At 42.8% G+C, this 25,281-nt stretch overlaps 2 protein-coding genes across 3 annotated transcripts; both read right to left on the reverse strand.

The window, feature by feature from the left end:
• Nucleotides 1-601: 601 nt before the first annotated feature.
• Nucleotides 602-5,177, reverse strand: LOC137201433 (kelch-like protein 11). 2 transcript variants are annotated; one of them, XM_067616495.1, is made up of 3 exons: nt 5,099-5,177; nt 4,233-4,709; nt 602-3,906 (listed from the first exon to the last, which is right to left on the reverse strand). In XM_067616495.1, exons 2-3 carry the CDS (start codon nt 4,694-4,696, stop codon nt 2,322-2,324), a joined length of 2,049 nt encoding a protein of 682 aa, XP_067472596.1. In that variant the 5' UTR covers nt 4,697-4,709; nt 5,099-5,177; the 3' UTR covers nt 602-2,321. The 2 variants fall into 2 exon arrangements, with proteins under 2 accessions (XP_067472596.1, XP_067472595.1); XM_067616494.1 differs by lacking the exon at nt 5,099-5,177 and having other exon boundaries at nt 4,233-4,810.
• An 894-nt stretch (nt 5,178-6,071) lies between these two features.
• On the reverse strand, nt 6,072-24,965 carry aclya (ATP citrate lyase a). Its single transcript, XM_067616463.1, has 28 exons — nt 24,810-24,965; nt 21,829-22,009; nt 20,407-20,529; nt 18,885-18,947; nt 18,587-18,777; nt 17,137-17,216; nt 16,399-16,529; nt 15,351-15,469; nt 14,629-14,765; nt 14,475-14,536; nt 14,267-14,384; nt 14,001-14,155; nt 13,166-13,259; nt 12,472-12,613; nt 12,167-12,335; nt 11,978-12,082; nt 11,684-11,880; nt 11,527-11,608; nt 11,315-11,425; nt 11,091-11,218; nt 10,847-10,940; nt 9,769-9,923; nt 9,516-9,666; nt 9,272-9,415; nt 8,237-8,350; nt 8,039-8,121; nt 7,863-7,939; nt 6,072-7,772 (listed from the first exon to the last, which is right to left on the reverse strand). Exons 2-28 carry the CDS (start codon nt 21,985-21,987, stop codon nt 7,678-7,680), a joined length of 3,279 nt encoding a protein of 1,092 aa, XP_067472564.1. The 5' UTR covers nt 21,988-22,009; nt 24,810-24,965; the 3' UTR covers nt 6,072-7,677.
• Nucleotides 24,966-25,281: the final 316 nt, after the last annotated feature.

Consider the following 25,281-nt stretch of genomic DNA (forward strand, 5'->3'; position numbering starts at 1 on the left):
AGTGACCGGGATTTGAAGTTTACCCTACATAATTGGTGAAAGCCGCCTCAAAAGTGTATGAGAAATGTGAAAATACGTAGCTGTCAGTCATGTATTCTCTGGTTTAAAGCGCACGATACATGTCTTTGTCTGATGCTTTCACAATTACGAGCCCGCAGTAAGCACGTGAAGGCAGCATCACTACTTGCATAACTTGAGATGGGACGGTGTGTACTCTTCCCTTTCAAAGCAAAGGCACCGATTCAAGGTTCCCACCCCGTCTCTGACCCAGGGTTTCTCTGCGGGACCCCGGTCCATTAAATAATACTGGGGGGAACAAACCATGTCATATTGCAAATACAAAAGGGAGACAGTGCTCAAGACCATGTTTACATTAGAATTAAACTGGAAAAATCCTTTAAACCTGAAAATGACATTTAGAGTGTGGTCACGGACACTATTGTTAGAAGTATGACAGCATAGGATCATGTTTCACACATACAGCTACAACTGTAAACTGTTATCTGTACTTTTGTATATGCAAGTTATATGAAACAGCTCCTTCAACCTGCAAAATCCAACAAAGCATGATAATAATAATAAAACACTATACGTTCCACCGTCAGTCTTACAAAACAACTTTAATTGCAAGTGATGACATTAGCATTTCTTACATCCAATATAAGAGCACAATGTCAGACTATCACATGCAAAGCAAATTACATAGCTTATTCCACTTGCAGTGCTATTAAGGTTGGTCATAAAGTGAAAATGGTTATAATTTCTGCACTCTGTAACAGGCACTGCATTGACATTGGGAATTTTTTGAATGTCAGTCACAACACATTCATATAACATTTTTTGCCTATAGGTCTGATTTCTTTTCATTTTATATTTAAGTATTTTTGGAGGGCGAAAGGAGACCACAGGACAACATAGCAGATCTCTAATATACACCCAGCTGGAAGTAAAGTACAATAACACAAGCTGTTACAAGACATTTAATATGGGAAACAAAACTGCAAATAATAACATGTTTTTCCTTTTTTTATATATCAAAGATCAAACCCTACTGGATGTAAGCTGGATAAAACAATTCTTTTCCAAAATACAATCACCTTGTCTGATATGAAATTAATGACATAAGCAACGTCAAAGTGCAGTGGCAACTTAAATCCTTATGCTTCTGTAAGACTTTACAATTAGATGTCAAAAAGTGCAGCTCTAGAGAAGCTTTTTTTTTTTTTTTACCATTCTTTGCAGATAGACAACTGTACCTTCCGCAAACACAAATCATACACACTCCTGCACGCACACATGTACACATTTTCTATGTATCGTTCTTGAATGAATGGGAATACACCGAGCAATCGACTGCCAAAGTGCAAAAGAAAGGAATGAACGAGCCATTGCCAATGATTGGTAATTAATGCAGTGGCCGAACAGAATGCTTGAACGTTAAGATAACTCAAAAGGAATGATTTCATCACATCTTTTATGAATCGTTTAGACATTACAGTTCCTTCATTATTTCACTTCTTCAGAAAGTTGGAGATGTGTTATATAAGCAGCACAAAAGACTGATGTACTCTGTACAACTGTTGGGAGGAGGGGGGTGGGGGAACTGCAATCTAAAAGCAAACTAGTCTACAGGATTTTAAGATTAACAGCCTTTCAGAATCCATTCATATTTTGTTGTAGAGGCTACAGAGTAACAAGCAGAGCCATTCTAGTACAGCAACTATAATATAAAGAGAAACTTTTGGACCGATGTTATCCTTGCATGAAGAGATTGTCACAGTGTTACAAATGGAATGAATCTTCATTTAGCGAGTTGGATTGGAAATAGGAATGCAGTTATTACTAATGTCACATAGACTTCCCAGTACAGGGATACAATAAAGGAATGTAAAATATCCATATCAATGTATACATATACAGCTTTTTACTCTTCATGTACAAACAGATAAACAGCATCTATACCAACATACTTGACTAAAGGAAATTCAGTTGTTGGCCGCTATATAACACTCTTATTCACATGTTTACATTCGCCGTATCCCTTCGCACAGACCATCAGCTGGTCAGTGCACACCAGCCCACACGTTTCATGGCTTTCGACAAATCAGCCATTAACACAACACAGCATGAGAGCCGACGGCACAGATTTCTTTTTAACGAAATCCAGTATGAGAGCGACGCATGACCCGCTGTAGCATGTTATGTATGAGTGGGGGGGCGGTGGGGGGGATCGATGATGATGGCTGCGGTGGAATGGTGGCTCGCAGTATATCTTCGGACAGAGCCGTGAAGTTCTCAGAGGGGAGCAGACATGCTCTTGCTCAGCACTCTATCTGTGACTGGAGCTGCCGGCGCAGGGTGAGTGTGCGCCGATGAAGCTGCTGCATTTGCTGCATGCGATCTCGCTGGCGAGCCAGGTTCTGGGGCATGGGGTAGCGCTGGCAGCCGTAGAGGAAACGGTAGGGGATGCGGACATGGCAGGCGGTGGCTCGGCAGCGAGGCTGAGGCATGGGAGGCAGCAGCATCCAGCGCTTCCTCTCGGCACAGTAGCGGTACGCCTCCTTGCGGTACTGCTTGTCTACGTCGTCACTGTTCTTCCAGCCTCCGATGATGAAGACATCCTCATCAAAGTGGCAGATAGCGGCGCCCTCAATGCTGGTAACTTCTGGTGGAAGGCTCTCCAGGATCTCATCGGAGATGCGTACGCTGATCTTCTGTCTGGCGACCTCGTCCCGCACTGTGTAGCTCTTAGGGCAGCAGGACGCCGTGTGGTAGAAGTTAGTGGAGGCCACAGCCATCTGGAAGATGCAATAGTTGTCAATAAGGGGCAGGGAGTCAACATCCTGCCACTGGCGGCTCTCTGTGTCATAGCGAGTGGTCACTGTCTTCAGTCCGTCCTCGTTATCTGTGTCCACAGGTGTGCGTGCCGTGACGTACACATAGCGATCCTCCACACTCACTGCCTTCACATCCCGCAGGATTTTGGGGGCAGATTCCAGATTGTGCCACTTGTCCTGCTCAGGCTCGTACACACTGACATCTTTGAAACCTGGACTGAAGTTTCCATGGCCACCGATGCTGTATAAGATATCCTTAATGCAGGTGAGGCCAAAGGAGTGCTTGCGTGTGGTCAGGTTGCTCACTTGCTCCCAGGTGTTGCGATTCGGGTTGTAACGTTCCACCGTCTTCGCAAAGCCCGGTTCCATAGAACCGGCTACGTACACATGGGACTCTGTGGCAGCGATGGCGTGACCGTCCAGGTGGTTGTGGATGTGCGGCAGGTTGACCCAACGGTCCTCGTAAATGAAGTAGCCCACACACTCGCTCAGGTAGTCCCCTCCCTCTGACACTCCTCCCACTACCATTATAACGTCCATGTTCTGGCCAAAGCGAGGCTGAAAGGAGGCCATGTGGGAAGACCAGAACTCCATATCAGCTGACTTAAGGTTCTCAAAGCGAATAGCGTGGCCCTCTACTGCCTCCGACACCAGCCGGAGACAGGCCTCGTTGGCGGCCACTAAGGTCTCATTTTTCACCACCCTGGTCAGGTAGGTGGGCTTGATTTGGGGCAGCCTCAGGAGACGGAAAAGCTCCTCGAAGTAGCGGCTTCGCTCGTCTGGGTTCTTCTGCACCCACTTGACCACAGCTTCGAATAACACCTCCTCAGAATCCACTGTGATCTCCGCATCCGACAGCCAGTCACGGACCAGGTGAAAGGGCAGTGTGTAGAACTCCTCATCCTGGATGACCTTATGGAAGTTGCGGCGGATCATGTCTGCGGCTCGTAGTGCCAGCTGGTCCAGGGTGTACATGTGGGCTAAACTGTGCACCGCCACACAGTTGGTCAAGCTCAGCTTCTTCTTAAGGAACTCACCACAGAAATCCTTCAGTTGCAGGAGGAGGAACCTGAAATAGACGCAACAGAAAAAAAAGTATAGGATGTCAGATATAATGAGCAGTTTCTGTTAAATTGGTAATACTATTCGGTTTCGACTGGTTAGGCCAGGACAGCCTTGTTTTCTGCAAGCAGAGCACAAAAACAAATCTTTTCAGCAACAGAGCATGCACAGAAGGCCTCATGCTTTGACTGTCAAAGTCACTGTCATGCCCTCCACCCCCCCCCCCCCCCCCCCCCCCCCCCACCCCCCCCTCCCATTCCCCCATACACACACACACACACACACACACACACACACAGACACAAACACAGAAATGTAATTGTGAAACCATACCTATCAGCTAGCTCCAGTACTTCATGCACATTGCAGGTGCTAACGCGTATTTCTCCAGTGTACATATACTGTATGACACTCTCCACCGTCTCCGGATCCGGCCCCATCTCTGAGCTCCATTCCTTCATCTCTACCCGTCCGGACAAGGACTCGGAGAACTGTCCACCCAGCAGTGGGGTGAAATAGTCGGTGGCCGCAGCCAGGACGGACCTGTGGGCTGAAAACTCACAGGTCTGGACGCTCCCGGCAGCCGCCCCGCTGCTGAAGGCCAGCGTCACGTCGCAGAACAAGCCCTGCTTCCTCTGCTCGTTCTGCCGCCGAGACAGCTCCGAGCAGTGGGAGGAGGAGGTGAAGTCCTCGGCCTCTTCCGCGTCCCCGTCTCCGGCAAGGGCGCTGGGTGTGCCGGTGCCGCCGCTGCCGCTGCTCCTGGAGGAGTCCTCCGGGTTGGGGGCCGCCGCTGCCATTCTGCTGCCAGCGCTGGGGGTGAGCAGTGGTGGAAAATGAAGCAAACTAGTGAAGGAAAGGAGGCGACATACGCAGCCACACATACATGATATGGAGTCAAAACAGAGAACGGCAGTAAAGCACGTTTCGTATTGGTTGGGCACGCATTTACCTTTAAAACTCATATCATCTGTTTTAAGTGCAACACAGGCATGCTAGTGCCTCTAGTTTAGTCTAAAACTAAAATTAAAGGTTGATTTTCATGTCAAACTAGTCTTATAGACTATGTCTAATATAACACATAGTAACATTACCTTAAAGAAAAAACAGCTACAGAAAAATAATAACAATTTGATAACATGCGCAGTTTCAAGCTATTATTTTTACTGAGAACAAAATTCACAAAAGGACCAAAAACAAACCTTTGGCAACGTTTCTGGTGACAAAATGAAGCCTTTAGGGGGACACGATCAATATGAAACCAACTTCATCTTGGTAAACACAGACAGAATCACGGACATGCGCAGTGGCTGAAAGGCGTAACCGCGTCTGACGTCGGCAGCCGTCCCCTCTGCTGAGCTCTGAGCTCTGTCTGGATCATTGATCGTCTGCATCTATGAGCTGCACATGGAAAAAAACTTATGCTGACATGTAGTTTGTTGTGCATGCTCTGCAACAAAGTCTGCAATAAATCAACAGCATCATACTCTTCTGCATATATAGCTTATTTATATTTATAGTGGATATCAAATAAGTCTACTCCGATCTTCTTATGGCCTAAAAAACATTTCACTCTCATTAGCTACTCATGGCGGTTTGACTTGTAATGACAGGAAAATCTATTTCATTTAGGTGTGCCAGATATGAAAAGGGATATAAAAATATTTCAGAATCCTTAAATGTAGGAGTAACCTGATGCTGAACATTCATTTATTTACCAAATTAACCATTCAACATCTGGACAGAGGTTGCCTATAAATATTTCAAAGCAGAGCTGAAATTATTAGCTGATTTGTTGACCAAAAAAATAAATATATAAATAAATTGAAAACTATTTAGTTAATCTTTTAAGTCCCTTTTCAAGAAGAAAAGCTAAATATTTGCTGATGTTCCAAGTGTTGATTTTTAGCTTCTTAAATGTGGCTATGTCATGCTTCTCTTGGTTTTATATCCGTGTAAACTGCATGTCTTGGGATATTAAATGGGTTTAGGAATGTTGGTTGCATAAAACGCGCAATTTGACTGACTCACATTTGGCTCAGGGAAATCGTTAGTGGCATTTTTCACAACTTTTTGTAGACAAAACGATTAACATTGAAAACAATTGTAAGGCCTAGTTCAAAGACAATGGTGCACAAACACACATCGGTATGACCACAAGGAGATGACGCTGCATTCTTACATTAATTACATTTTATTTTACTCAATTACACAGTTATCAACACACAACAAATCAGTACAGAGGCACGTTCAATTCACATTGAAACAAACAAAAACATTGCAACAACACTGGTGAGGTCTCTGGTTGTCCACAAGAATTCTTCTACAGTTTTGTAACATTCACATAAATCATGAGACTGGTGAAGCCTGGCACACAGCTTTCTTTGTGGCCACATAAATTGTGGGAAAATTGATCATTTTCAGTTAAAAGTATCTTTCAACAAGAATAGCAGAAAAAATCTAAATCCAAAATCCAGATTGTCTAAAAAGTTACTCTGTTGGATACAAACGCGACAATCTGGAAGATCAATTTTCTTTTTCTCTTTTTTTTAAAGGTGAGAATTATTTGCAGTTTCCATTATATGAAATGGTTTTGTTGAAATACAAAGAAAGTCAGTGAGTAATAGATGGCACAACATGTTGAACATTAGGCATGTAATGATCTTTAAAAAGCTATTCTAAACAGAGAAATGAAACAATCTTAAATAACAGGACCTAATATCTTAATTGTGAAAAAATATGTGAAAAAAACAATATGAAAGCTTTCAGTTATTAAAACTAATTCCTGTCATGTATTGCTGATACTTGGATTAGTGCATTTATGTTAACAATGTCAAGACAAAAGACCTTAAAAAAAACAGTGAATATTTCATCTTTTTGTAGCCAGGAATGCACTATGGTTAATGTTTCCTGGGGCTTTTGGCAAAAAAAATGCTCTAATCTGCAGAACTAATTAGGGAAAGAAAAAAAAAACATTTTGTAATTTTAAAATTACATTCAATATTTATTGTGGCTTATATTTAAAACCTTTTGCGAAAATACCCCATATTTTCCACCAGATGAGAGAGAATATTTCCTGGGAACAGCAAATGGCAGCGACTGCCAGGAATGACTCATGAAATGGTCCCATTTGCAACATTAAGCCGACTGCTGTTTCCTTTTTTCGCTACCATGTCAAAACATTACAGAAAAATCAAAAACTATAATGTTCTCATACCCTTTCGTTTTCACAATTAATACACCTATACATAAATAAAGCTCTGATCTACAGTATGTTCTCGATATTATAGGCATTATTGCACTACATGTTCATCCTGTGTAGCAAGCTCATGATTCTCAAGTGGCACGATGGAGAGAGCTGCACAGAGATACGACAGTATGTGATACAGACACACACATGCCTGGATGATACAATGATGTAATATTTCGGAGTAAGTCACAGTAACTTTACCGCTGAAGCCACGAGAGTAGTAGTGGCGGTGGTGGTGATGAATGCTTGAATAATCCGCTTTAACTCTCTCACCTGTATGTCGGATTTATTATCGACTGCTGATCAACTGATGGAGATTCACAGTTTTGCAGGTTTTCTTACTCTATTCACAGAACTGCAGCACTAACAGGTGGAAATTCTCCCTTTCTATATTTGCCATTTACAGCTATATTAATAGTAACATCTTCCCTATATTATGCCACTGCTTTGTGGCTTTGTGGGGATTGACGGGTGAGGGTGAGGAGACACTGGGGACAGAAGGGTTGGCACTGTGTGGTTTAGTCCATCCGATTACATGGACATGTGTTCTGGGAGCACATAGGAGATGTCATCCCAGGGGTGGCGATACAGACCCTGCTTCAGCCTCTTCTGGTCTAGGTAGTGTCCTGAGGAGATACAAAATGGAAGGATTGATTGGCGTGCAAGGTAGACGTGTTTGCTATCTTGCATACTGTATCACAGCAGATACGACTCACCGATGAATCCCATGCTGCGTCCCAAGACGAAGATGCCGTTCAGAGCTCCGATTTCCACAAACTCATCAGCTTCATCCCTGCGGTGAGCAATGATAGAGAAGAATTCATGAATTGACAATAAGAGAAACGAGGTGTAAACTGTAGAAAAAAACATTGTGAAGTGTTTATTGGCTTACCGTGTAAATCCACCACAAGTTCTGAGCAGGTCCACGAAGGCCACACCGATGAAGCCGTCCACGTTCAGGATCAAGTTGGGTTTCTAATACAACAAAACCAACACAGAGAGGGGAAAAAAAAGGATTGTGGAATTTAAAAACAAGTGTGTCACTATTTAGTAAAGGCTGTGAAAGAGAATATGAAGTAATAAGTCTTACTTTGGAGGTGGTGATCTTCTCTACATCTAGAGCGTAGTCCAGCAGCTGGGTGGAGGGGAAGTGCTGCTTCACAAAGTCCTTCAAGATCTGGACTCTCATGTCGGGATTGTTAATCTGAGGTGATAAAGAAAATTCATTTTTATTCAAAATCTTCCTCCTCCAATACATTTTCTCAAGAAATAACAGTTTGTTTTTTGTTTCAGTGTCAATTTTATTTCTTTTTCCAGTACTAGTCTTTTACAGTACAGTGCTGTTCCCTGTGTTCTTCCCAGCATCTGTGGGTGACATTACTGTCTTTCAGAGGCTGTAGGGCCTCAACTTTAAAGTTACAGTGAAGATACTTATATCATATAAAACTATGCGACCTAAGGAATCCATCGGTCCCAACCATGTCATGCTAGCTTGTCATGAAGGGGGCTAAATACCGCTCCAAAGTTAGGTTAAATTTTGGTGAGGGAAAAACTGGCATGGTAATTTTCAAAGGTGTCCCTGACCTCTCACTTTAAGATATCTGAATGAAAATGGGTTCTATGGGTACCCACGAGTCTCCCCTTTATAGACATGCCCACTTTATGCTAATCCCATGCAGGTTTGAGCAAAAATCATGCAGTTTTGAATGCAGTATAAATGTGTTATTTTCCCCTATTCTAAAAATGGTGTACGTGAATATTTCTGCATACTGGGGTCCCTAAACAGTCTTGGAATTGCATGAACTGGGTCTGACTGGAAAGCTCAGACTCTTGTGGATTCAATGAGCCCAATTGTATTCACGTGTGATGATGTAAGTCCCCATGGTAGCCATTTCATTGCAGTGAGACCATTTTTTGAAACGTGACCTCACTGTTTAAAATGACCTATTGTGACCTGATTGAATAATCACAGCCTCATGAAACTAACAATCACAAACTAGAGACCTCAGGCATTCAGAGGATTATGGCTTTCCTTGGTAGGAAGAGGTTAATAGTTTGTGCTGAACTCTAATTTGACAATCATTCTGCTGTGGATGCACAAATGCTAAGGAGCTGTGGTACTCACAGACTTGACTCTGTGTCCAATGCCCATGATCAGCCTGCCATCCTTTTTCATCTTGTTGACAAACTCCATTGGCAGCATGCCACTGTCAAATGCCTTGCTAAACTGCTTTGCTGCAGCATCCAGAGCACCACCGAAGCGGTCACCCTGAAAAAAAAAAAAATCACAAAAAGAAAGACGGGATTTACTCATGGGATTTACTTTTACTGTCAGTAAATACAGATGAAAATGAATTCTTGTGTCTTACGATGGTGAGGAGGCCAGATGTGAGGCTGGAGATGAGATCTTTGCCAGCTCGGGCACAAACAATAGTGTTGTGGGCACCGGAAACAGCAGGACCGTGATCAGCAGTCACCATCAGGCACATCTCGATGAACTGACAGGCATACCTGGGCAACCTGCACACACACACATACACATGTGGGAAACAAGGCATAATGGTTATGGGATTCCTGAATTTCTCATGAATTTGTTTATCACAACTGGGTTGACTGGCTGACCTCCTCTGAAACCAAAGTAGCCCCAGAGTTCCTCCCAGGCCTATTTCAGACTTGAAGACCTCAGTGATGGGCATGCCTGCATAGATGAGCTCCTGACCCCTCTCATCACAGATACTGGTCATGAAGGAAGCTGGTTTACGGATCAGACCCAACTCCTGCAGAGCAAACACACACAAGAAGGAAAAAGTCACTCAACCTGTTGTGTTTTATCTGTATCAATTTAAAACCATATTTTACATTAGTATATAAACAGTTAATACATGGTTTATAGCACATTATAATGTAGTTGTAAGCAGATATGTGTTTATTAATGTATTTGTCAACAACTGTGGGTACCATGAAAACTGGGTGCTGGATCCTTAAAGTAGTGAATAATGAAAAAGAAAGACTAGGACAGCACTCCAAATTTACTTATTTAATTGCCACACAGACGCCCTTCTTCAGTGTGTGCACCGTCAATTTCACAATCAAAAGACGTAGTTATAGTTGTCAACAACTGGCACAATAGGTCCATCCCAGCAGGGGGAGCCACAAACACATGATGTAGGTTACTCACATTCAACAATTCATAGAAAATAATAAATAAAAGGAAAAAAACAAATTCAGTTCATAAGAAACAAGCAAATGAAATTTCCTCATTCAACCCACTGGGAATGAGGGTGTTAAGGAGTGTATCCAATGCGCCTCCCTCTGAAGAAGGATTTTGTCCCTGTTGCATATTCACCATCTCTGGTTTCAGGTTCTCAAATCTGAGATTTGCTGTTTTTCCTTGTCTTACATTATAGTAAATTGAATATCTTTGCATTTTGGACTGATTGTGGACCAAAATAAGACTTTACTGAGGTCATCTCGGGCTTATTTTTCACATTTTTAAAAATGTTTTTTACACCAAATTTGTCAATTAAGTGAGGAAATAATCCTAAAATTAATCTATAAACTCTTCTGTACATCAATAAACAAAAATGTCCTTGTAGCTTATTATAACTACAATATAGGGTGTTATAAACAATTTGTCAAATGTTTGATGCCAAATATTGGGATTTAAAGTAAAGCATTACCGGTGTGTTGGCATACTCACTCTTGCCCAGGAGTAATCCATTGGCACAGTGGGAGGAGGCACCTCTTCAGCTGGTTCGATGACTCCTTTGGTAACAAGTTCGTCATATACAGATCTACATGGATGAAAAAAAATACAAAAAGATGAGATGAGATCAAGCATTATTACAAAAGAACACTAACAAACCCGTCTGAAAATTATATCCTAAGGAATATTACACTCAAGTAATTTATTAGCATGAATTGAAGGAATGAATGTGACTGACTTGATGACTTCTCCCAGCTCATCAAAGCTCTTGGGTACGAAGGCACCGGCCTCTTTCAGCGCCTTGTTTTTAGCCACTGCTGTCTCAGAGGCCTGGTTGGCACAAGCTCCTGCATGGCCAAACTGGACCTGAGGGGGAAAAAAAAGGTGCGACATGGGTCATTCTCATTCTGTAGCTGCTCAACGATGCCTGAAATGAACCAGACTGCACATCTGCCCTCTCACCTCTGAGGAAAACATGGTGGCACAGGTGCCAATACACCAGCACACCACTGGCTTTGTGATCCTGCCCTGTTTAATCCCCTGGCAGATCTTGTACTCCTCTGTGCCTCCAATCTGTAGAGAGTAGGGACAAACACAAGATATAGCAATGCAAATCAGTAACTGATTAAAGCTGCAGGCACCAGTGTGGGTGTGTGTGTAGATTTATTCCTCACCTCTCCCAGTACAACAATCATCTTCACTCCAGGAGTGTCTTGGTAACGCAGCACATGGTCGGTAAACACAGAGCCTGGGTATCTGCAGAATTACACACCAATTACACACCAATTCAAACCCACACGTTCACATACTGCAGATAAGACGGTCACATACCTGTCCCCGCCAATGGCCACACCTTCAAAAACGCCATCAGTGGTGCGGGAGATGATGTTATTGAGTTCATTGGACATGCCGCCTGAGCGGGACACATAGGCCACGCTGCCAGGACGATAGAGTTTGGAGGCGAGGATGTTATCGAGCATGCCGCCTGTGTTCCCGATCTTGAAACAGCCTGGTTTGATTCCTCCAACCTGGAAAAAAAAACAAAAACAGAGATTTGTTGGTTGGCTCAGATATAAAAACAAAAAAATTCCTGAGCAATCTCGGAAGAAATGAGTCAAGACTAACAGTTGCGGGTCCAATGATTGTGACACCCTTCTCATCCGCTGCCTTGATGATCTTCCTGGTGTGGGCTTCAGGGATGCCCTCGGCGATGATGGCAATGGTGTGAATCTGAAAGCAAATGAACAGAAAGGCTTAACTTTTAGAGCCTTTATTTATTTTATAGCTTGCAGATGGCGCAGGTGGGGATTTTACCTGTGAGTACTGCATGGTCTCCATGGTGCTGTCAAAGGCTGAACGCAGAGAGGCAAAGCTGATGAGCACGTCCACATCTGGGTGTTTCTTCATGGCATCACTCATGTTCTTATACACAGGGAGGAGGATCTCTTTATGGCCCCAGTAGAACTTCTGTTTGTGGTCTCCACTGGAAGGCAGCAATGTAGAAAAGCAATTGTCACACAGTGGAAGGACTTTACTTATAAGGAGATTCTTAAATGTGCAATTAAGAGTCATTATACTGACAGCAGACCAAAGTGAACCAAACGATAGAGCGCTCTTACGTGAAGGGGTAGACCATGGCTGCGACAGATGGCTCGTCTCTGGAGCAGACATAGTCGAAGTCCAGCATGCCCTGCACTGCGCGGGTCTGCATGCCCCACACTATGGACTTGGTGTGTTTGCTGAAGAGGGTAGTTGCCTTGGCTACAGGGAAAGGAAAGCTGTTACAACTGAAAACAAGGTCACTAAAATGGATGTGATCTGTTGCCCCTTTTCTTCTTCTACTTCTGATACACGCATATACAATAGTCCAATTGTAGAATAATTCACAGGGCCAAAATGTGACAGGTGCACATGAACATAAGTGACAATGTAAGAAGTTAAAAAGGAAAAATATAATAATAATAATAATACTGACATGAGGTTTAACAGAGATCAGTAAGTATAACACTGCTTTGATGCATAATCTCAACACTACTATAGAAATGTTGTTTTGAAGATGGAATAGATTAGATATATTTTTATCTGATCATATAACACTGTCAACTTCCATTTTATTGAGTTAGGGTTGCAGGATCATCTTACTGTCCAAAGAGGGAGCTATAATACCAAATAACTCGACCATACATGATAACAACACTTCTAATCCCCCTGTTATGCTACCCAGCAGCGGGAACCGTGTCTGAAAACACTTCAAAGCCTCAGTATTCACAGCGCAAAAGATTTCCCAGAGCCAGAGTGTGTGTGTTTTCTCACCAATAGGAGCTCCAGTTTTGGCCTTCTTAGCTGGTGAGCTTTCGACTTTGGCTCTGGTTTCAGAGAAAGAAGCAGTTCTGCTGGATGCTGGGGTCTGGAAATCACACACACAAAAAAAAGATTCAGCAATTTCTTATTCTGCTACACACATTTTTAAAAATGTGTGTGTGTTAACAAGGACAGCTCTGTTGAGAATTGAGCTGCTTTAACTGTAAAGACTGCCAAAACACTGATCGGCTTGGGTTATTTTATAAGACATCACTTGCACACAAGACACACTGTGAGTCTTGGTGTTCCTGGTGTCAACTTACTGGTTTTAGAGCTGTAAATTTTGCTGTGAAGTGTTGCATTACACTGTCTTATATAGCACGTGTAATAGTCAAGTTCTCCTTGTGGTTTTTCTATTATATACCTGCCTCTACATTTGAAGTAAACAGGCAGATACACGTGTATGTGCAAGTCCAGGCGCACACACACTCACTTTGCTGACAGTCTACACACTGCACATTTTTAATGGACGCCTCGGGGCAGTCACAGAGCGTTCCTGACTGTGGTCTCACAACTATTTGAGTGAGAGCAGTCAATAATACCCTGAAATGCTTTCATACAAAAGAGCCACTGGGCTTCTCATAACCTAACTGCATGGCCTGCTTCACTAAAAGGACACGACAGCAATGACTCAAACAGAGGCTGTGGCATGCAAGTCTTCTGCTCACTCTGCCGCTAAACTGCAGCACCACTATTGGCGGGTCTGATGATGTAAATTCACTGCACAGGGAGCCGACGCCACATCATGACAGCCTATTTGTCTGCGCGGAGCCAGTATGTGTCATACCGATGTGCTGCCGCTGGAGTTGAGGAGAAAGTTGGCAGTGTGGGCGGCAACAGGAGGCTGGTTGGGGATTGGCCGGTGGCCCAGTGCCATGCCAACAATGGCAGTCATGTGAGTTTCTGTGCCAAAGACGTGAATGGGGATCCCAGTTGTCTTGCCTGAGGGGAGAGTGAAGAGAATCAAGGGTGGTGCATGGTGCATGAAAATCAGCAGGTGATTGCAGACAAAAATGCACTCAAGACATAATTCAGTGTAAAGCCTGAACATACCAACTTCTCCCATCACTCGGAGACCTTCCTGGTAGTTGGGACCTCCACGGCGGACAAAAATGGTAACCTCATGCTCCTTTAGTGGCACCTGGTAGTCTCTAATAGCTCGAACAATTCCCTAGCAAAGAAAAGGAAAAGCTCAGTGAATAACTTTGATATTTAGTGAGTATTTATTGAGCCTACTACCGAAAAACATGTGATACTATACCTTAAATGTTGCTGCAACGTTTGTGAAGTTTGCAATGCTCCCCCCGATGATCAAAACCTTTCCTGGAAAACATAGTTATAATAGGAACATTATTTTAGAATAAAAAAAAGACTATTTTCAGTACACACAGAGGGTTTTCACAAAGTTTTCCTACCATCAGGGTGCTTCTCTCTGGTCATCAGAGACAGGATGGTCTTGGCGTAGTCATAGGTCTGCTGTTCGCTCGGTGCTCCTGAATACTCCCCATAGTTGGCCAGTTCGTCCACCCCACCCAGGTCACAGATAGTGTCACTAGGAGAGGTTTATATTGGTCAGCCACAGAGAGGAAAAAGTGATACCAACAGCAGCTGTTTATCTCTTATGCTGGGACAGTAAAGGTTTGGTGGTAGCATCGCTTTACAGCTCCAACAATTAACATCATTGCAAGAAAAATTAAGATTATTCAGAACCTGAACACTTGATGCACTCTCTCTAAATGCACTGTAAACAGATACGACTTAATAGTGCACAGAGGGAATAATTAGTCACAGCTGATGTGTCTGCTTGTCACGCTTTACACCCCTGACAGACGGTGGACACGTCTCTCATTCCTCCAGACTCTCACTGAAATGGCAACATCTAAGAATCCAATTTAGCAGCAGGCAGCTGAACGGGCAGAGTCTGAGCTGCTGCAGTATCAGCCTCACTGCTGCATCACTGGCATAAAGCTAAACCTAATTATGTGTAGTGTAATCAAAACAATGATGATAAAGCCAAGAGACAATTTAAGCAACCAGAAGAAACATTGAATTTGATTATTTCAGATATACGGCTGCTGTTGTCTTATTTATCCCGGTTTTGTTTTATGTAGTTTGGCTCTGATATGTGACTGCGTACCTGTACACCACTGATGCACCTCCTCCTGCCACCATGGTCCAGATTCTGCCCCGTGGGTTGAGCAGGGTCAGTTTGAGGCTGGCACCACTCTTGGCGTCCAGATCGGCGATGTAGGCCTCCTGAAAAAGACGAGGAAAAAGGTCGATGAAGAGGTGAGAGAGCAGTTCAGAGGCAGGGGAAGAGTGTGTGTGATTAGAGCATCAATCAGAGCAGGACCTATACAAGCACCACTTCATGTGGCTGCAATTCATTGTTTGTACCTGAATTCATTTTAAAGCACTGGTTATTGGAAATATTGTATAAGTATTAACAGTGATAGTGGATGTGATGCGCATGAGTGGTTGTTTGTTAAAGTCAGGGCCACAGCTGGTGGCTGGGTGTAAAAAGCTTCCAATCAAAGGCACCCGCTGTCCCTCTTCTCCACTCTAGACTCACAGCAGCCCAATTAGACCTGTCCTTCTGGTATACAGACATTCTGTCTCAAACGAGCCCCTACAGGCACCAGATAAAAATAGAAAAAGTCCCAAGTATACAAACACTGAACAGCCAAGTTTCTTTATTTTCATATTTTGAGCTCTGTCATGCAGGTGATTTAATGCGTCGGATACTTACCAGCTCTATTTAGCCCAGTAGTATACAAGGCAAGGCAAGTTAGACTTTTAGTTTTTGAATCTTAGGAGAGTCTTAGGAGTGCTCTTTTAGTCAGATTTATTTCTTTAGTTTTAAAGAGTTTTAGTTTTTTGTTATTTGTAAATCTAAGTTGCCCAATTTGTGCATTAAATAACAACAGTAACATTAACAGTATATCATAAAGAACAAGACAACACAATATAGAAATTTACAGTTGAGCTATAACATTGAGATTTTCTACTGTAAATGTAGTGATACTCTAATTCAAAATGATTGAAAACAGTCCTAAGTGGCCACTAAGGTTTGTCATTTGTACATCCTACTTTTTCCCTCTTTGGAGGACAACACCCGCTATTAGATGCTGACAGATTGAAATCTGACGCTTTGCTAGCTTCATCTCCTGAGTCCTCCCCCTCACCTCAGGATAAGCCTCCCTGCCGAAGGGTGGAGGGAACTCCACGTTGCCCCACTTGGCCTTGCAGATGTAGTCAGCCGTGGCATCAATCTTGGCTGCCATGTCCAACACGTAAACTCCATCTTTTGTTACCACTGAGAGGAGGGAAAAAAGGCGTGTTAGGATCTGTACTTCAAAAGAAACCACACACACCTGCTGAGATTCACAATGTTAGCAGAGGGCCTGCGCTTTAAATAGGTCATGGGAAAACGAGAGGGGACCATGCGTGGTCACAGGTGACCCACAGCTTTCGTGCTGTCTCTGCAGGAGGCGGTTGGCATGGGGAAGTGAAGACGGGGAGGAGGTGGTACAGTAGGACATCAAAGCAGGGAGAGCAAGTCTCAGCAGCCCCAACCACATCCACAGGAACAGCTGCCAGAGGGCATGTACTGGTGTCTAATTACTCTATTATAAACACACACACTGCCTTCATCAAACAGCTAGTGCATGCATTATTCACTTATTTCCTCCCTCAGTGTTAAAAATGTGGCAGAATCAACTTCCGCCTCTGGGTTCAAGACGCTGGTTTATAATGCATCGATGTTTTCCTCCCCAGTTTCCTTTTGATGTTTCCGTTCCGATCTCATAATCTGATAACATATTTATGACTGTGCTGCAATTAAGCAAATTCACCATCATGATTGCTTGTTGCACATCTTGTAATGAAGAATTTAAGAAAGAAAAAAAACAAGAAAAACCTACCCAGTGGGTTGATCTCCAGGTATGTAAAGAACAGGTCTTCGTACAGGTTAAAGAGTCCAACGATGAAGCTGGCCAGGACCCTGCAGAGCGATGACATTTAACAATTCAAACTGACATCTTAGGATCTGTTGCTTCAGCACCACAATTAACTGGGAATGTCTGGTTACTGGTATTACATTACCAGCAGTTATAAACCCTACAGTACAAACATCTTATCTGCATATACACTTTGCTTCTAGAGTTCATCTGCACTTTTTTATTTTCTTCTATCCATATATTTCAATATTCTTGATTCTTATCTGTATGTTTTTACATTGCTTTTTATGTTTTATGTGATTAATGGCTGGCTGCACACCCAGTTTTCCTTGAAATAATAAAGTTAAAGTTGAAGTCAAAAGCTGTTCTTAAATCATTATATGACAGAACATGACAAATATGCAGTTTAGGTTATGCAATACCATTTCTCTCTATGACTTATGAACCTCATGAATTGTGGTTAAAAAGAAAAAAAAGCACAATAAAAAACAGCACGGCTGTAATCATTCCCATATTATCCAGATCATGACAAACTACAGGCAATATCAATGACGGATTGTCAAGGCAGAGCTGGACGGGAAACATCCACCTGTAAATTAGCTTCAGAGAGCCCTGCTGCAGAGAAGGTCAGATCTAATTTGTTTCCTCCTTCACTTGTCAAAACAGAGCAGTGAAGAGTAAGGAGTTGCTGGAAGGAGGAGGAGGAGGGAGGCAGTATTTTCTCTCCTCTCCCCTGCCTGTCAGTTGTGCGGGCGGCTCGGAGCCTTTGTAACCACGTCAGCCTTTTGTCAGGACTCTGGCTGGCCCGTGGGAGAGACCCCTAAGTGACTCAGCTTCCCATGTCTGCTTCTGATGGAAGGGCAGGAAAACTAGCCAAGTGCTGCTTTTGTTTTCAACCCACAGTGTGAGGAGAGAGGCACACTGGGTGAGGAGGCGAGCCGGGGGGGGGGGGGTTTGGCAGAGAGATGTCTAGGGCGCCTTACTCAATGTCAGCCAAGACAGTGAGCTCAGGCCAGAACGTGCCATCATAAGAGCATCGCTGGAAAAGATGGATAGGAGGGGTCGTCGAGGGTGAGCCGCCGTATCACACCCATCAAAATAAACGGACGTGCTCTGAATGTGGCTGTGGTTTTAAAAAAAAACTGTGGGGTGACATCTGATCGAAAAAAAAGGGGAAGCAGAGGAGGGTGTTTGTCATTTGTCTAATGGAAACCAGCCACCCATCTCCTCCTCTTCCTGCTGCTGCTGCTCCTACTTTTACTGCAATATCATTTATGTGCCTCTTTTGTTTTCCACTGCCAGTCAGGAGTTTCATTATGTAATGGAAAATCTCTACTTTTTTAGTCTCATTTAGTAGCATGGACTCTTCATCATTAATAGAGCACTCCCGATGACTTCGCCTCATCCAACTCACTCTTTCTTGTCGTTCGGGGCTTGGGTCAGCAGCACTTTCTTCACGGAGTCTTCGCTGATCTTTTCATCCACCCCGACCAGCATCTTCTTGGCCTTGGCGTCCACGTCTCCTACATCAACCCCTCCCTCATGGTGAAACAGCACATAGTCTCCCTCCCTGGTGGCATAGATGCACAAGTAGAACTCCTCCTCCTGGATAACGGAGCAATAAAGCATATCAGTGAATAAATAAATAAAACTATCTAGTCTATCTATAACATCTAGTTTGAGTCATTGTCTACGTGTAATGAGTGATTCACCTGTTTATGGGGGACAAACGGCTCGATGAGGAAGTTCTTGAGAATGCCCTTGGCTTTTCCAACCTGAGGATAATCCACAAGATGATTGTCTTAAGGAGATGACAAATCAAATGCTCAATGAATAAAAGATACCAATAAGAGCATAACAAAATAAAAGAAGACAAAATGGATAAAAGGAGACAGGTTCATAAGAAGGAAAAAAAAGAAAATGTCATATATTACTGTAGGCAAAGAACTGCTAACACAGCCACAGCTCGTTTGTTGAGGCTGTCATCATTCCTGTGTTAAAGGCCAACAGGCACAAAGTAACCAGGGACTGTCTGAGAGCAGCCAGCCGGAGAGAACAGAGGAAAATAAATAAATATATAAAAGGGAGAGAGAGAGAGAGAGAGAGGGAGTTGCCATTTTGAAAAGGTGGGAGGAAAAAAAAGAAAGCCTATCTGACTGAAAAAACCCACAGGGGGCTCAGACCAATTCAGATACATGAACTGACACTTCCATCGAAGAGAAAGAGCGAGAGAGAGAGAGAGAGGCATTAATGTTGTGAATGCAATTTGTATGTGAATGACTCAATTTAAGCCAATTGTAGTGACATGATTGCACCAAATATGAAACGGTCTTTTAATAAAAAGTGGAGCGACGCGGACGACTGTGGCAGAGAAGGGAGGTGAGAAAGCTGCGGGTATGAGGAAGTGATAAGACGTGTTAAAAGTGACAGGAAATGTTTGACTTTATCTGCTGTCGCTTGTCTCTGACTTGTTCCCCCAAAACAAACGGTGCTACCCTGATGATTTCTCTGCAACAAGAGAATATAAAGTACAACATAGGTGACCGATTTATTCTACTTTAAAGCTCCTTACACATTTGTAAGGCACCAGATTTAAAAATATGTAAGTTCACATACTTATATTTATCTGTGTAAACTCCACTAAATTACATTTTAGAGAACAAGTAAAGATAATATAACCTAACAAGCTGAAACAGTGTAGCTGCAGCTTTATTTATCTTTATTTACAGCCACTGGCAGCTGCAGACAGTTTCATCTCATCTGTGAAGAGATACATCTACTCGCATCTCAGCGCTGCAACACACACCGACGCTCTTCTTCGATGCTTTATGAACCTTCATAGTCTCTCCATAACTTCTCGGTTTATGAGGCAAAGCGACGGCGTCTCGGTGACGCAGTGATAGATCTTTTGCGCTGCTGACTGGAAAGATGGACCGACTGTTTATTCAGTAAGTGTGCTCGCTTCAGCTTACTGGACTGATTTACTACCAGCGGACTGATACTCAAGCAGCGTGGGCAGCTGTTAGGTAAAAACACATCATGCAAACCACACAGCACATATGTACAAAATGCACCGATGCAAAACAGGGGAGGGGGGGTGAAGGAAAGGGCAACAGGAGGAGGGTCTGAATAAAGCGACGGGATAATATTGATTGAAGGAGTGCACGCTCTCAAACAGAAGGGTGGGTGGATGTAATTGGACAGCAGAGAAAAGAGAGAGGGCGGATGACGTACTGCCGTCTCTCTCATGAGGCGGGGTTTCAGCCACTCTTTGACGCCGTTCAGGTCCAGGTTGATGCCGACCAGGCCCAGCTTCCCTCGCCTCTTGATCAGCTGGTCCGGCTTCACCACCAGCCTCTGCAGGGAGAAGACAAAGTAGCATGTTAGCAGGACCGACGGGCACCTTCACTTAGCCTCTTTTCATTCTCAAAAGCTGAGCGCAGTGTGTTTATTTTATTCAGAGCACCTGCAATCTGACTGAAATACATATTTAAAGGATGTAAATATAAAATAATATTAAAAAAAAGGATAAAAATATAAAACGCTGGATGTTTCTAGACATGATGTCACAAGCCAGAATATTTATGTGTTGAAAGCAACAAACTGAAGGTGGTAATTAATTAAAACTGTTATTAAAATGTCAAATTCCATCACTGACATTCAACATCTGTTCACTGCTCATGATTCATTTTCTTTAACTTCAGACATAATCTCTGTTTCAGAGCAAACAAAACATTTTGAAGTCGAATCCAACACAGAAATGTTTCATAATTACATTTGAAAAGTTACCAGATCAGACCATCAGCAAATACCAGACTACAAGTGATACAAACATCACAAGAAAGTTGAGCTGAACGTTATTTAAAAACAAATCCCTCATGCGTCATCGTTCCCATCTGACGCAAAAGTACATCCAACCCCCCCACTCCCTCCCCCCCGCCGCCACCGACGGAGCCCGGCTTCATCTCACTTAGGAGTCCGATAAAGTGAATGACTTATGACAGTGGAGCCATTAGTATCTGGGCGTTCGCCAGTGAGCAGAGGATGAGAGGGCCGAGGGTGAAAGTTAATGCAATTTTCTAATCAATTCTACCGCAGCACATATCTCCATGTATCTGCTCTCAGCCTCCACCTTCCTTCCTTCCTCCCTCCCAGATAAAAACCTTCGGCTATGAGTCACAGCATAATTAAATTTATTTCTGTTACACCCTGTCTACCTGCGCCTGCTTTGCTATGAAGAGCAGTAAAATGCGATGAGTAAGAAACGGGAGGAAGGATTCCTGATTCCTACCCTCGTTGACCCCTGACCTCCTTGACGGCAGGAGGGGAGAGTGAGAATTTCTCATTTGTCAATTAAGAGCAGAGTATTTTTATCTTCTTTGCTTCATTCCCACTAAAAATGTAACAGAGCTACTGGATTTCTATCTCTCTGCTGTCTCTGTGATGTCAGCTAACAAGCGCCGAGAGACCACTCTGCTGCCAGCCTAAGTAATTGTCCTCCATAAAGAGGAGATCATTTTTCACCAGCTTAAGAGAGGCTGCGCTTTAGACATTTATAGCTTTACACAGTAAATTTGTGGCTGTTCACGTAGCTAAAGAAAAATCATATATTTTTTAGCACAACTGCTTCTCAGAGATTGTCTTCTACCGCCTCACCTGTGTGAGCAGCCACGGGTGCTCTTGAGCCAGTCGGTCAAAGTCGGTCTGGGCGGTCACGTTGGCATAGTGGAATCTGTTCTGGACAGCTGCCGAGGTGCAGATGTACTTGTACAGGAACTCCTTTCCCGTCTGCTCGGAGATGGCTTTAGCCGACATGACTGCTTAGGCGTAGACTGGCCTAAAAGAGAGATATGCGGACGAGTGGTGAGATAGAGCAGATTTAGAAATGTGGAGAGAAATATGAATGCAGAAAAGCAGACACAGGTGATGGACAGAGACAAGGTTAAAGGGCAACGTGGTTTTACTGCTATGAATTCATAACAGATCTTGATCTTGATGAATGAGGAAACAAAATAAAAACAACATTTCAGCTTCCTGCTGCTGTCAGAGCTGTCAAGAAAAGGTCTGACAGCTTTGTAATTTGTATTTACCACGGACCGAATCAAAAACTGAAGAAAAACTACCGAGCGTAATGCAATTTTACTGCGTAGAATTAAGAGAGATGGCTAGAAAATCTAATTACACACACTTACTGCAGATTCAGGCTTTCTGTCTTTTTGCACAGTCACACTTTCTGTTCGTCTCAAGCTGAAACCAGCAAGACAGCAGACAGTGAAGCCAGTGAAGCTAAATCTATCCCAATCAGCCTCAGTTTATATGACCTGCACACTAACGACATAATAGGCACTTATTTGCCTCTCGAACAATCAGATTCTTACCGGAGCTATGGCGGAGTGCGTGCAGAGTGAAGAGACTGGACTCAACCAGCGACCGATTATTACCAGCAATGAAAAGCAGCACACACACACACACACACACACACACACACACACACACACACACACACACACACACACACACACACACACACACGCAGTAATAATTATCTTTACTGATTATTTAAGAACCACTCCTCTCCTTAACTGGCAGAACGTGACGGAAGTAAAATAAGAAATTCAGTGACCTGTAATCGTGTCTATAAATTTTATTGCTATAGGGAGAGGTTGTTGTGATCTTTACTCTTTACTCTGAGGTCATCGCCAACAGGATCAACAACACAAACAGCTGATTATTCACTCATGTCTGGCTGCACCGCCTTCACTCTGGAAGATCTACCGGCACAAGTATGAAGCCATAGTTGTGTAAATAGAGCTTCAGTGATTAGTCGATCAACAGAAAATTAATTGCCACCTATGTTAACTGATCGATAAATCATTTTGAGTCATTTAAGAAGAAAGAATGTTTAAATTCTCTGGTTTCAGCTTCTTAAATGTGAATATTTTCCGGTTTCTTTACACTATGATAGTAAACTGAATATCTTTGGGTGGCGGACTGTTTTAGTTGCATCTTGGGGTGTGGGGAAACAATGATCGACTTTTTTCACCATTTATCGACCAAACTACTAATCGATTAATTGAGAACACAATCGATTGTTAGTTGCAGCCCTACGTGTAACCGAATTAACTGATACAGTATGAACAGCCATGTGAATCAATTCAGAAATCAAACAAACCCTGATAAAAAAAATTATCTATTTCATTCTTACTGTTGTGGTTCCTTTATCTTTCTAGAGGAGACACATAAGATTTAAAACATGAAAATTGAATTAAGAAACATCACTTGCAACACTACGGTGTGGACAGAAGCACCGACTGAAATCTTGGCTGTTGCTTGTCGTTCCCTTTTATGCACAAGAAAACACAACATCGAGCTCCATGCAGACAGCTGGCAGCTTATTGTGTCCCTGATCAGCGAGCGTGTAATGCACTTCTTGGAGAAACATGGATCTTGCTTAGATCTGAATTTACAGGTAGATTCAAACTTAACTGCAGTAACTTCTTAACAGTTACAGCAAATCTTTGTCCCTTTAAGCTTTAATCTCAGATCAAACGAATACAGGAATTTGGAAAAAGTTGGACAAGTTACATGTACAAGCGTCCTGATGTATTTCTGCATGATATTTAATGAAACACTAAACCAACCACCGGACTGCAACAGATGGAGGATCCTGCTGTAGTCCTTAGAGGCAAATTAAATGTTATTACTGCTTCTTACTCCAAATTAAATAACAACAGTATTGAGAAATGTGGCTTATTAAGGCTGATATACCAGAGGCTTCACTAATTACCATCTCTTTTATGTCACGTAACCTTGCAGAGATGGAGTAACTGCTCTGCCCGTTTCCTCTGTGAGGTTCATTAAGCTGAAAGCCCTGATGTCGGCTCTAACAGGACTCCCGCCTCTGTACTGCGGACCTGGCAGCCATTTCTTAAGGGGATTAATGGGACTGTCATGGATCTTTTTCACTATTGATCAACACTGTCCCTGAGTCACCACAGAGCTGGTTTTCACGCCAGGCGAACGTGGTTCATCCAAAGCCCATCCAGGTTCCATATATCATCCACTTTCCATCCTGTCAGAGTTATTAAATATCACACTGCTCTACTACAGCAATAACACCGGTCCAGATGATGCACAATAACATTTGAAAACAGGGGATGATGGATGACTTGGGGGGGCACCACAAATCAACAAAAGTGTTCATTAAATCAGACAGTAAGGTAAAAAAAAAAAAAAGGCTAAAAAGTTGGAAGATAAAGCCTAATATTCACTTTTAACGTTGCCTAAATTGACCCACTTACTTACAACACAGTGTGTGACTCACTTTACTAGAGAACAAGGATTCATTCATTTGCAAACCGGTCAGACAGCAATGCTTTTCTTGTTTCCTTTTTCTTCTTCTTCTTCTTTTTTTTTAAATGGCAAACATCCATATCTTTATTAAATGAAAAAGTCTTAACTCAAACTTCTTACTAAGCATGCAGCAGGAGAACAGGTTTAATGCGGTGGACTGAGCAGTTCAACTTGTATAATATCTTCTCATCTTTGTGTCAGAGAGAAACAGACACTGAGAAACAAACAGAGTTAAAGGAAGCAGCAGAGTAAAAGTATAGATTCTAAAGATAATAAATACTCACCTTGTTGTTTGAATGTTTTTTCTTCCTTTGAGAGCTCTGGTAGGGTTTTGCGGTTGGATGTAAGACTTTTCTCGGTAGTCTTGCTCCACTCTCTCCGCCTGTGGGGACCAGTGGTGCCGAGGACTGGAGCTTCCTGTGAATTTTGTCTCCATCACCCATCTGCCGATAGGCTTGGCTGATGTTTCCTGGCCTCTGATTGGTCCATTCCACACCATGCTCTATTGCTGCCTTCAGGGATTGTGGGAATTATCAGTACGACGTGATGGGACACGAACAGACAATGGGGAAGTCTGATATATATATGTATATATATATATATTCTTCAATATTAAGAGATTAGATTTAAACGGTGTGTGGTGCATTAATTGATGTGTTTAAAATACGTAAAATGCATATTTATCATCATCATAATTATTATTATCATTATTATTATTATTATTAATAATAATAATAATCATCATCATCATCATCA

The sequence above is a fragment of the Thunnus thynnus genome, chromosome 17 (genome assembly GCF_963924715.1).
Source record: "Thunnus thynnus chromosome 17, fThuThy2.1, whole genome shotgun sequence".
In the NCBI taxonomy this organism is placed as follows: Eukaryota; Metazoa; Chordata; class Actinopteri; order Scombriformes; family Scombridae; genus Thunnus; species Thunnus thynnus.